General features: G+C 53.5%; 1 protein-coding gene across 1 annotated transcript in view; it reads left to right on the top strand.

Annotated features, from left to right (window-relative positions):
* Positions 1–12,470, top strand: part of LOC111142499 (myosin VB) — a 186,025-nt gene that overhangs the window by 160,510 nt on the left and 13,045 nt on the right. Inside the window, exons 29-36 of the mRNA XM_022495717.1 lie at positions 702–775; positions 3,535–3,769; positions 3,994–4,112; positions 4,220–4,235; positions 5,198–5,300; positions 7,488–7,639; positions 9,239–9,328; positions 11,089–11,239. Of these exons, the coding sequence (XP_022351425.1) occupies positions 702–775; positions 3,535–3,769; positions 3,994–4,112; positions 4,220–4,235; positions 5,198–5,300; positions 7,488–7,639; positions 9,239–9,328; positions 11,089–11,239 (940 nt within the window). The remainder of the gene's footprint in view (positions 1–701; positions 776–3,534; positions 3,770–3,993; positions 4,113–4,219; positions 4,236–5,197; positions 5,301–7,487; positions 7,640–9,238; positions 9,329–11,088; positions 11,240–12,470) is intronic.

The following is a 12,470-nucleotide window of genomic DNA, read 5'->3' as shown; positions in this document are numbered from 1 at the left end:
AAAGGATTTGCAAGGAGACGGCAGCTGGCCATCTGCTTTCCAGGTTGAGTGAATAGGAGAGATGCCACCCAGTCCCTGGGGTGGGGGCAGAGAAAGTTCCGCAGGCATCCTGTTTGGCTTTTATTCATGGTTTATGTGCAACTGCGGTGAGGGCTAGAGGTGAGATGAGCTGATGCTTTTGCATCCTTAGTGACAAAGTGGAGAACGGCCTTGAAAAGCAGACAGCGGTGGAGCTGTCTCCCTCGGTGTCACCGAGCCTCGTGTCCCTGGTCAGAGCACAGCAGATGCCGCCTCCCTGGAGGCCCTCTGGGGCTTCTACTGAGCGCAGGCCTTGCCTCCCTGCCCTGGTTGCAGGTCTCCTTATTCTCTTTCCTTTTCTGAATCCTTCTGGGGGGGGGGGGGACGACCACTGCTGTTCACAGAATTTATTGGGGCAAGTGCAGCCTTTGGCTCCCATCCTGATCCACAATCCCCCATGAGAGCGCACGAACCCCCTTCTGAGACCCGGCCTGGGGAACAGGGACGTTCTTAGGCGCTCAGGTGCTGGTGATCGCAAAGGAAGAAGGGAAGCTAGGAGTTCTCGAGCTTTTCCTTTTTTTTTTGGTTTCCAATGTTTGGCCTCACTTTCCTGGACGTTCTTCCTCCCTGTCTCTTCCCTCTACACTCGATGCCCTGTTTTTTTGTCCTTTATTTCTAGCAAGACTGAGGATTGGGGATATTTGAATGAAGATGGAGAGCTCGGCTTGGCCTACCAAGGCCTAAAGCAAGTTGCCAGGTCACGCATACGCCTTCCTGCCTGTGCCTGCTCTGTCTGTCCCGCCTGCTCGTGTCTACGCTTACCTGTCTCTCACCTGGAGTGGAGGCCAGGGCCTGAGTCTCGGGGGTGCCGTGGGCTGCCCCTCGGGTAACTTGGCTGGCGCTCTGTGTCCGGGCTCTGTGTGGATGAGGCCCAGGGAGCTGCTCATATGGGTCTAGGCGACAGCAGCTGAAGGCTCAGGGGAACCTTCCTGGGGTCAGGACACTGATGCTTCCAGGATTCAAGGAACTTGCCACTTCAGTGGAAGATCTAGAACCTGAATCCTCCATGTGGTACCAGAATCTGAATAAGCCACTGGCCTTGAGCTGTGGGTGAGCAGTTTACCAAGGGAGGTTAGACATGCACCATGTGGTGGTCCTATCCCACTTTGGCTGCCCGCATGTGGCCCTTCGGGTCTGTGGCATAGCTTGGCGCATTTGAGCCCCCCAACAACCAAAGCAGTGATGGTCCACAGGCTTGTGTCCCAGAAGAGGCCGTGGCAGTGGAGTCCATGCTGGCCCAGGCCCCTCAGCCTGGCGGTGGTAGGGCCGGGTGGGAACCCGATGCCCTCCCATAGTACCTCCAAAGTGTTACCTGCCCATGACCTGCTGGAGGGCCCATTACAGCAACAAGAATCTGTTCTTGGGAGAAGAAAGTCCAGGTCAGCTGGTCCTTGAGGCAGCGTGCCTCCTGGCTCTAGGTTGCTAAGTGGCCCCACTGCCTGTGAGCAAGGGGACCTCGGTCTCTTCCCTCGCTGCTCTGATGTGGACCAGAATGGGACCTCCCTCATGGAGTCATTCTAAGGAATAGGGTTAAGACAGGTGGAGCATTTTGGCACGTGCCTGGCACGTAGTAAGCACAGGACCCATATTATCTGACATTTCTGTTATAATGACCATTATTCAGTAAGACCTGTCCCAACGAGAAGTTTGTTTTATTGGGGAGGGAACCCCCATGTAAAACCAGGTGATTCCTTGTGGCTCTCTATCAGCAGATTGGATTTTTTTTTTTTAATAAGCAAATGAATGCATTAACAAAAGTGAAAGCTCAGACCTATCCATCAGGAGATGTGGCTTTTAGAACCAGCTCCGTCACTGGCTGTGACCTCTGAACTCTTGGCCTCAGAGGAGGTGTGCCTAGTCCGGTGCTTGGCTAGGGTTTCTCATATCTTGCCCAGAACCAAAGCCACCCAACTACAGTCTAGATGGAGAATAAGAAAGCTGCCGGCACAAACTCACAGCGCAAGTCAGGAACCGAATCCTGAGGGGGACTCCCGAGAATCTAGTAGTTTCTGTTCTCTCTTGAGACGTTTATAGCTTTCTGGTGATGCTTTTAGTGTATTGTAGCCAAGAGTGGATGCTCTCTAAATATCCTATGTCCTCTAAAATGCTAATTTAATCACAGAGCTCTTCCCCCTAATCCTCACGTCATTTGTGCTTTCAGCTGATGACGCTGCGCGTGGCGTGGGTGATTCAGTCATTCTTCCAGCATTTCTTCACTTGTATGAATCTGTTGAGAAGCCCCTGGGAGTCGGGCATTGCTCCCCGTGTCACTGTGGAACTGACTGAGCTACAAAAGACATGGGCACAGCCATGGGGGCGTTGACAGCAGAGACTCCCCATCTCTCGCTCCCTTGGCAACTTGGTCCCTCCTCTCTTGTGGCCAAACTAGCACAACTGTAAAACAAAACAAAACAAAAAACATGTCTCCAGGGCAGCTGGGGACTCTTACTGGCATTTCTGAGGCACTTCCAGGTTCCTGACTCTAAGCTCTGGTCACTGTCTTGGCATCCCTGGGAGAGACCAAAGAGAATTTTCGAGCATGTGGGTCTGGTCAGACAGCTTTTGGTGTACCTTTCATCCAGAACATCCTACCTTTCTTTCATATGATGTTCACTACCCTGAATCAGAACATTTGCTCTTGAGCCCAAGAAGGTAGCACCTCATTCCCATTGGTGTTTCCCGAGGAGGAGGAAGCTGCTTGGGAAGCTTCGAGAATCCCTTGCCTTCTCATGACGGATGGAACAGGCATCTCCCAGAATTGCCTGGGGACCTTTCAGACTCAGAGTCTTCTGAGACTTCTCGCCAACCTTGCCCAGATCTTCTCAAGATTGTTCTGCTTCTGCTCATGACAGCAGCTGATCTGAAACCTTCCCCCAGATGGTTCGCCAGGAGTCTTAATTTCTGTTTTGACTAGAGAAAAATTTGTGTATTTATGGCCGCAGACAAAGTGGAGGTGCTGGTGACGAGAAAAAGGGTGCTCGGGTTTTGCCTTTCTAAGACAGGCAGATAATCTAGGATAGAGGAAATACGCAGGCACTAGTTGAGTCTACTAGGCTTTTGTCTTAACAAGGAGATTCTTGAGAAGCTGGCGCAGATGTGGATACTTTTCTGTAAATGATGCTGTAAGAAATTTATTTCTGTGGATGGCAATTTGACACGGAGACAATCTCTCAATCCCAAACCAATTGCCTGCGTAGGATGAGGAACGGAATGGGGGAGGGGGTGGCAAGGAAAAGGCCCCGGACCAGGGGTGCGCGTTTGGCTCCGAGTTCCCATCCTCGGACGGGACGGGCTGGGCTGCTTGCCAGACTGTTCCCTCGGCATCTTCCCCATTGGGTTTGTGCAGTTGCTGCTGCTGTGTGCTTGGCTGCTCCCCGTTGTGTGTCCGTCTGTGGCCCCTCACGTGGGGCGCCAACCTGAGCCCCACGGTCACCGGCCCCCCTCGCCCTGGTGCAGGCTGCTGGAGGCACAGCTGCAGGCCCAGAGCCGCGAACATGAGGAGGAGGTGGAGGGCCTCAAGGGGCAGGTGGAAGCCCTGAAGGAGGAGCTGGACAAGCAGCAGCAGACCTTCTGCCAGACGCTGCTGCTGTCCCCGGAGGCCCAGGTGGAGTTTGGTGTCCAGCAGGAGATCTCCCGGCTGACCAACGAGAACCTGGTGAGTGATATTGCCCATCGGATCGCACTCTGGAAAGTCACGTTCTGGAAACTGTTGGAGCCAGCGATGGCCTTTAGCTAAATGGGCCAGGTTTGCATTTTTGGCCCCATAGCAGGAACGGAATCTAAAAACCACCCTTCAGCAAGGGTTTAGGACTGGGGTTGGTGGCCACCGAGGGCCATCCTGGGCTGCAGGATTCTAGCCCCTGCCCTCCAGGGCCGGGTTAGGTCTGTTCTCACACTGCTTCCCTCTGATTTTAGGACCTCAAAGAACTGGTAGAAAAACTGGAAAAGAATGAGAAGAAGCTCAAGAAACAACTGAAAATTTACATGAAGAAGGTCCAGGACCTAGAAGGTAAGGCCCGTGAGAGAGAGAGAGGGTGTGTGTGTGTGCTCAGTCACGAGTGAGGGAAGGGAACGGACGGCCCACTTCCCTCTGCAGGCTCTTCCTGCTTCCCCCGTCCTCTGGTGCCTGTGCCCAGTCCAGCCGCGGGATAGACCAAGTCAGACCCCACAGGCTCACACGTTCTCAGGTGGCTGGAATCTGGACGAAGATCAGTCAGCCAGCAGGTGTTTGGGTGCTTCCTCTGAGCTCTGCACTGAGACCGTGGCCCTGTGGCCCTGCCCTCAAGGGAGCTGGGAGGCAAAGCTTTTTGGTGTGGGGAAAAATGCTACATAACACACAGACCCCGACCACAGGGGCCTCACTCCATGTGACAGGTAGTCAGGAAGGAACAGGGTCAGTCCTGTGATTAAATTTCTAACCTGGAATCTGGCCCAGAGAGGTCAGGCAGTTTTAGATTTTCTTCCAGAAACATCCAGAATGTGCTTTCTCTGACTCCTTGCTATAAATCTGTCAGCCCCAGTCCTTCTTGACACATGCCACCTGGCGTGGAATCCTCTCTGGGTCTCCCCACCGCCTGGATCCCCCCCCCATCCTTTTACTCTCATCTCAAGAGCTGTGTCCCCAGGGTTGAGTCCCATCTCTCGTCCTAATACCAAGTGCCTCTGGGCACAGCACCCAGCATGGGTGTCATTTGCTTACTCACCTGGTTATGTCCACCTGCTGCTTTAGAGGAGGATCTGGGAGGAGAGGCTATGTGTTCTGCTCAGCCCCTCTCCATCCCTGAATCTCTCTGCTCTCTTTGAGTTCTCCTTCTCCTGGCCTCTCAGGCTTCAGGCTTCTCTCTCTCATTCAGTCTTGAAGACCTATCATTCATTCATTCTGAATTCTTATCCTGGGGGGCCCCCAGTGCCTGGTGCTAAGCCCCTTGGAGTGTGGTCTGGGCTGCAAGGACAGATCACGTGAGGGGTGTGGAACGCTGGATCCCCAGAGCAAAGCACCACTGACCTAAGGCACCCCCACCTCTTGGGCCTGCAGCCTGGAGCTCTCTCTTCATGCTCCCTGTCTCTTTCCTGCCCAGCCACCCAGGCACTGGCCCAGAGTGAGCGGAAGCGACATGAGCTCAACAGGCAGGTCACCGTCCAACGGAAGGAGAAGGACTTCCAGGGCATGCTGGAGTACCACAAGGAAGACGAGGCCCTTCTCATTCGGAACCTGGTGACAGGTCGGGACCCTCTGTGGCATCCCACCCCCACACAGCTCCTTCCCCAACTGCATGGCCAACCCAGCATAACCCACCCCCCACTCTGCACCCCACCACCTCCCACCCATCCTTGGCTCTCTGTCACCCTCCCTTCACACGGCTGCTTCTCTACCCAGCTCCCAACACCCCCACCCAGGCCATGCTCATGCTGTGATGCTATGGGGACCACATGCCAGGCTCTTGGGTGCGGCTCTCCTTGCCACCCCGAGCCACAGCCTGGTTTGCCACGTGGCCCGGCTCCCTCCCCTCTGGTCCTGCTCCAGCTGGCTTCCCCAGGCCTGCCTTTCTGCCCAGCCCAGCCCAGTCCAGCAGCTGCCTGCAGAGTAGCGGGAGGAGGCTTGGAGGAGAGAGTCCTGGGTGAAAAAAGGGAAGAATCTTGGGTAGACGGTTCTCTGGACCCTGAGCCACAAGCTTCTTTACTTGGAGCCTTAGGTGTTCCGTAAAATGCAGACGTGCGAGATACAATAGATGGGAAATATGACCGGAGAAAGTGCTAGGCTGAAGTCACAGACTCTTCTCAGTGTGACAAGGTGAAGTGGCTGCTTCTTGTAGGGGCACTGGATGGTCAACTAGGAGGTGGAGGTTGTTTTAGAGAAATGTGAGTTTGCCAAAGTCCCACCCTGCTGAGCAGCTTGCCGAGGGCTGTGGAAGCTAGGATGACTCTAGCCTAGGGCAGATTTTCCCTCCGTTCTTTGTGTTGGGTATTTCCAGTGACTAGTGCTTTGGCTCTTTTCCTAAAGGCTAATTCCCCCTAGAGCTGCCCGGCAATCTGACGGGAAGCCCCTCTTCCTTCAGCGGGCGGCATCTGATTCTAAGGCTGCTAGGAATGAGCCTTTCATCTCTGGGGAATGAAAGTCAAAGTTCCCAACAGTAGAGTCCAAAACTAATGGGACTGCTTGTGCCAGCAGACGGCGGCTCCTCCCCACTGTCCCCGCTCAGGCAGCCCCAGACGAGGCCATCTACCCCTAAGCTGCCTGCATGTCACACCCAGTCCCCTTCCCTCTCAGCCAAACAAATGCCAAGACTCCATCAGACCTCCTCCTAGGTCCCTGGCACGGGCTGGATGCTGTGGAGGATAGAGACATGTCGAGCCATTGGTCCTGCCCCAGACGCTAACACTTAGCTGGGCAGACCACGTGAGTCTATAGGACACGGTACTCGGGTCACGATAGGACAGCCCAAGACAGGACAAGCTGTACACAGGTCAGGCCACCCGTCAGTGGAGAGGCTGGTGAGACCGGTGTCACACTGTGGCCCTCGGGGGGGTGGGGGAATGGCCGTGGCCACTCAGCAGCCGACTTGATCTATTCCTGGCTCTGAGGAGGTCTAGGCAGCTGCTGCGAAGTGCATAGTTTCCAAACGGACGTTAAGTGGGCTAAAGGTCCCTGTGGCCTTCCGGGCCCCGGCGTGCGGGCACTGGCTTTGGGAATTTGCGGTCTGCCAGCTTCTCCCAAACCTGCTCTCGCCGTCCGCTGTGGGAGAGTCCGGGGTGCCTGCAGCAGGAGGCGCCCCGAGTTCCCTCACTGGCTGGGGAGCTGGCTCCTCCCTGCGGCTGGCCCCGGGCCCGGGCCTCTGTGTGGAAACCCGGCAGAGAGCTGCTACCTGTGGGCTCTTCTCCTTCATGTTCTAAGGACCAGGCATTAGGAGCCTGTCTTATTGTTCTGGTCCAAACAATGAGGAATGTGCTTTTGTGAGTTTGGGGCTTTTAACTAGTTTCTGAAACTAGTACTCAGGGTCAGAAGGTGTCTGTGTATCCCTGACAGCTTCTCCCCTACTCCTCCTCCAGCCACCCGGCCCCTTGAAAGGTTACTCTTAGAGGAGCTCCAGGAAAATATTGAAAATATTTCTATTTCAGGGCGACCTAGGTGCTTCAGTCAGCTAAGCGTCTGCCTTCATCTCAGGTCATGATCTCAAGGTCCTGGGATCAAGCCCCGCGTCAGGCTTCCTGCTCAGCAAGGAGTCCGGGTCTCTCTCTCCCTCTGCTTCTCCCCCAGTTTGTGTGCCCTCTTGCTCATTCTCTCCCTCAAATAAATAAATAAAATCTTTAAAAAAAAAAAAAAGAAAAAGAGGAAAGAAAATATGTCAGAGCAGGTTCTCAGAGCCCCAGGCATCTGCTAGAGTCTAACTCTTGGTGTTTGTTGCTGTCAGAGCTGAAGCCGCAGACGCTGGCGGGCACCGTGCCCTGCCTTCCTGCCTACGTCCTCTACATGTGCATCAGGCACGCCGATTACGTCAACGATGACCTCAAGGTGCACTCTTTGCTGACCTCCACCATCAACGGCATTAAGAAAGTCCTGAAGGTAGGTGCCCCGGGCCAGAGATGGTGGTTGGCAGCGGACGGAGGGACGCCCATGGGACGGAGCCCATGGCTCCCCATAGCTCGGCCCTGTCTGGGCTTTCCTCGAGTCTCCAGCTCTGAAGGCGGGTGATAGCCACGCAGCTCGCCCGCGGAGCCAGGATGCTCAGGCTCAGAAACGGTGGGACGCCCAGAAATCCAGTGTTGCTGTCCAGCCGCCTCCAGGGAACCCTGGGGCTTTCAAAAGCCTTGACCTGTGGTGCCAGGAGGATGCCGTGCTCCACTCCAGGGCAGGCTGACCTTGCCCTGCAGTGCCATGCAGGAACACAACCTGAATAGAGACGTCCTCCCAGACCTTTCCGAGGAGCTGGGTGCCTGCTGCCCAGGCAGGGCAGTGGCCCAAGGAAGGTATAAACATTTATCAGGTTCCGAAGTGAGGAGGCCCCGGGCCGGGACAGGGCTGCTTATGGGGCCCTCACTGGAGGAACTCCACCTAAAGGCACGAGGCCCCTTACCAGTGTAGTGACAGTCTCTGCAGAAGGAGGCTGGCCTGCAGGGAGGGGAGAGGCCGGGCCACATAGAAGCTATGGGGAGAGGTAAGCTTTGTGAGGGAGATCAGCCCTCCGTGAGAGAGAGTTGTGCCTCGGCACAGGCCCGCACCCCAAGAGCCTTGCTCTGAGACCGCCCTCCGTTCTCACCCACTCTGCCACTCTGCGGTGTGGCAGAAGCACGGAGTCTAGACCACTGTCACTTGCCCCCCACCCTTCTGGGAGTGTGTCGCACCAGCCTGTAGCTTCTGGCTTCGCGCCAGCTGTGTCTCAGTTACCGCACCTCCTGCCCAATTTTATCCGCTCCTGGCTCTGAACGGACATGCTGGTAACTCTTGGGTCTGAGTCTCCTGCCTCGACCCCTCACTCGAGCTCGTCCAGACGCTTGTGCTGGTCTGGGCAAGTCGAAGGCTGACTTGAGAGGTCACTGCCTCAGGAAAACCCTCCCTCATCACCAGGCTCCGCCGGCATGCCCAGCCCTACCCGTCACTCTCCGTCCGACCCCCTTGTTTGATTGCCATCGAAGCTTCCATCTCTGACGTTTAAACAGGGGCAGTGTTACCGGACAAAACGAACTCTGTGCAGTCATCGGCCTTAGGGCAGAAGCTGTGTCTCAGCTCTTTGGGCTGTGCAACAGCCTTTTTTACCAAGTTGCGCTTTATAGTCATTTTCCAGAGGGTTGAATCCATTGGACATCTGCTCTCAATAAATGGAGTGCCAGAATAGTTCACTGGCGTGCTCCTCCCATCTCCTGGGTTGGATCGCTGATGGTTTGGAGCCTGCCGGGGCCAGCTGCCCAGAGCTCAGCATACAGCCCAGGGCTGCACAGGGGTGCACCACTGCTCAGGAAACCAGGGTGGGGGCCTCTGTGCCCCTCCCAGCAGTGGAGGAATGGTAACACAGCCCCTGGACAGTGGATCTCCTCTTCGTGATGGGCCATCGTGTCTGCTTGGGGCATGCTGAGTAATTCTAGAAACCTGGAAAGACAGGTTGCAGGTGAGTGTTTAACCAGATGGGAGCCCCTACTAACGAGGGATGTCTTTTTCTTTCCACAGAAGCACAACGAGGACTTCGAGATGACATCATTCTGGTTATCCAACACCTGCCGCCTCCTTCACTGCTTGAAGCAGTACAGCGGGGATGAGGTGCGTGCTGAGATAACCCAACGCCTAAAGGGCACTCAAAAACCATTAAAGCACCCCAGATCCCCTGCCAGGCTCTCGCTTCCTTGGACAGAGCAATGTGTGTCCTGCTACAGAGCAGATGTCAGCTCAGAGACTGGGTTGTCATGGAGGGCAGCCCCGCTCTGTCCAAATGCGGTTCTACCCTGAGGAGAGCATGTCAGGTCTGTCCAGAGCCCGCTGGGACCTCGGGCTCAGGGCACACCTTCCTCTACCTGGTAGCTAGACTCAGGGATAGGCAGGCCACAGCACACCTGTCCTCTAGGTGGCCTTGAGGATCCCAGCAGCCCCAGAAAGCACCTGGAATCAAATAAGTAGAATGGTGGGGAAATGAGTTTACGTGACCCATCCTTTATCTGAGAACCCCTGGGACTCTCCAGGGAGAGCCTTGTGACCTTAAATTTCAGAAGCATCCATGGAAGAGCCCTGTTTCCTTGAACGCCGGAAGAAAGCCCGGTCAGTTGTCTGATGCGTGAGACTGTCTTTTAAGCCAACCAGTAGTTTGTCCATTTTAAGGCAGACGCCAAGAAGGGGCACAATGTGATGAGACCACATTTTTACACCTTGACCTGGAGGCCCAGCTTCTTACTTCTAACCAAATTTGATTCCTTGACCTGCAGCCCAACTGATTGCATTATTTCCTATCTTGCTCTGGCTCTCGAGAGCCCAGCTTCGTCTGGAACCCACCATTCCCAGTACTGGTCCCTGAAGAACTGTGCCCACACTCTGCATTTAGCCCCATAGCTCGGTGATCCAGGCCATGTCCTCACTCTGGCTTCTCCAGTAAAAATTCCACCTCACCCCAGACACCACTCCCAGGCCCCTGGCGGGGGCTGAGAGGGTGCCTCCACTTTTCCTTTATGCCCTTCCTTTTTCATTTTTATTCAAAATAATATATTGGTGGGGGCATAAGACCCGAAGCACAGTATAGCCAGATCGGTGTAGTGTAAATAAAGATGGAGAAAAATATGTATCTTAGCTGTCACAGTGATTCCTTCTTTCACCTGCTTTTTAGTTTTTATTTAAAAATGCTTTGTAATGGGACCTGGTTTGAGAGACTTTGCTGGGGATGGTCACTCTTTGGAAGACTTGATCTTTCTGGCTACCCTTGGTGTACCTCGGCCTGAATACAAAGGGCTATTGGGTCCCCCGACTCCTCTCGATACTAGCAACTCTCGACAACGTTATTTCCTCTTGTTCATTTAGAAAGCTAAGGGGACAAGGTGCTGTAGCTGTGAGATCATTTCCATTTGTCTATTAATTCTGATATCCAACAATAGAATCCATGTAAAATTTCCCATTATAAAAGCATCATCTGACCCGGCCGTACTCCTTCCGTGGCTGTGTATTTCACACTGTAAGGTATCCTGGCCTGTTAGGAGAGATGGACAAAGACTCAGGTCGGATGCCTCTTTCCCTGGACCTGCTACCAAGCTGGGTCCGCTGCTGCAGGGAAATCACCTCAAGATGTGGACTAAGTGATTTGGGCCTTTTAATTCCAACAGCTCCGACTTCTCTATCATGCTGAGGTTTTGCTCTGCCTTCAGATTCAGGGGCCCCCCCACTGAGGCCTCAAGGAACTGACAGGCTCTTGTGGACCATCATGTTAACAGAGGCTGGTGGAACTCCACAGATAGGGTGTCAAGGACGAGAGGGAGACCCGGAAGTCCTGCTGAGCCCTGGCAGACCGCCCAGCCTCCTTCAAATGCCCTTTCTCTCTGCAGGGCTTCATGACTCAGAATACACCCAAGCAGAATGAGCACTGTCTTAAGAACTTTGACCTCACCGAATACCGCCAGGTGCTGAGTGACCTTTCCATTCAGATCTACCAGCAGCTCATTAAAATCGCCGAGGGTGTGTTGCAGCCTATGATAGGTAAGCTGGCAGCAGCAGATCTCCAGCACTCACTGTGGGGTCAGAAACGATGGTGAACACCGCCTGCTGTCAGGGAAGCCTGTACCTTAGGTGTGGCTTCCAAAAAACTAGAACCTTCCCACTGAAGGCAGCAAGGAGGTGTGTGTTGTGTGCTCAGGAAGAGCTATGAAGTCTTCCATATAAATCCAAAAGGTTATCAATGCATATAGAGTGAAAAATATAATCCTTATGCCCATATGTGTACTTTATTCATGAAAAAAATAAAAGCATTAAGCAGGTGCACGTGAAGAAACACAGTGGCAAGTACTCATACAGTAAGTACTTACAGAACACTCTGTCCAAAGCAGTAGACTTGGGCACTTAGCAATAAATCAGAATTGAAACATGAGAGGCCTGTTGTTTTTTGAGTCAGGAATGACACATCCACACATCACTCAGGATGCTCCAAGAAGGCTGGGGAGGAAATTGTCCCCTGTGACTGTGTTGTAAAGCTTTCCCCTGGGTTCTTACAACACAGATAGGTTGTATGTAGATTCCAAGTTGGACAGAGCACTTCATGCCATCCAGAACCTTATCTAGCATAAGGCTCATTCCACATTGTTATTCCTGAGAACCTTCTTATGAGGCACAGGGCGTAGAGAACACTGGGGGTGCTTCGTGATTCCAAATCATGTGATGGCTAATAGCAACAATTCTGGAGTTGGACACACCTGGGTTCAAATCCTGGCCCTGCTGACTCCTAGTGGTGTGATCTTGGGCAAGTAATTTTAACTTTTGTGTGCCTCAGTTTTGTCACCAGGAAATGGGTTGTTGGGAGATGGAAAGAAATACCGAGTATAAAGCCCCAGACACATGGTTAAACACTGGGTAGAAAGTGTAATAAGACCAGCTAACCTGAAATTTATATGGTCAGTGCCTCATGGAAAAGAGCTTTTGAAAACGAGTAGGATGATCTCAGGGTCCAAGGCCAAGTCAAGGGCTGGGCCGGTACTATACCCAAGATGCTCAATTCTCAAACTTTGTACTTAGCGCAGAAACCAGTACAGAACTGAGTTGGTACGTGCCCATTATCTTTGTCCCATCACTAATGAATTTAAGCACAAATTTGGTCCAAGATTTCTATAGGCAAACCTCATTCCATATAGATTCCAACACATTAGCAATCCGATGCTCAATGCTGTGAGTTTCTGAGCACATCAACATTGTATGCCGGTGGATGGTGCCATCGCCA

Source organism: Enhydra lutris, unplaced genomic scaffold (assembly GCF_002288905.1).
Source record: "Enhydra lutris kenyoni isolate GAN:26980312 unplaced genomic scaffold, ASM228890v2 scaffoldscaffold8, whole genome shotgun sequence".
NCBI classification, from domain to species: domain Eukaryota; kingdom Metazoa; phylum Chordata; class Mammalia; order Carnivora; family Mustelidae; genus Enhydra; species Enhydra lutris.
Note: the sequence above shows the minus strand (reverse complement) of the source record. Positions and strands in the feature narration are given on the sequence as shown.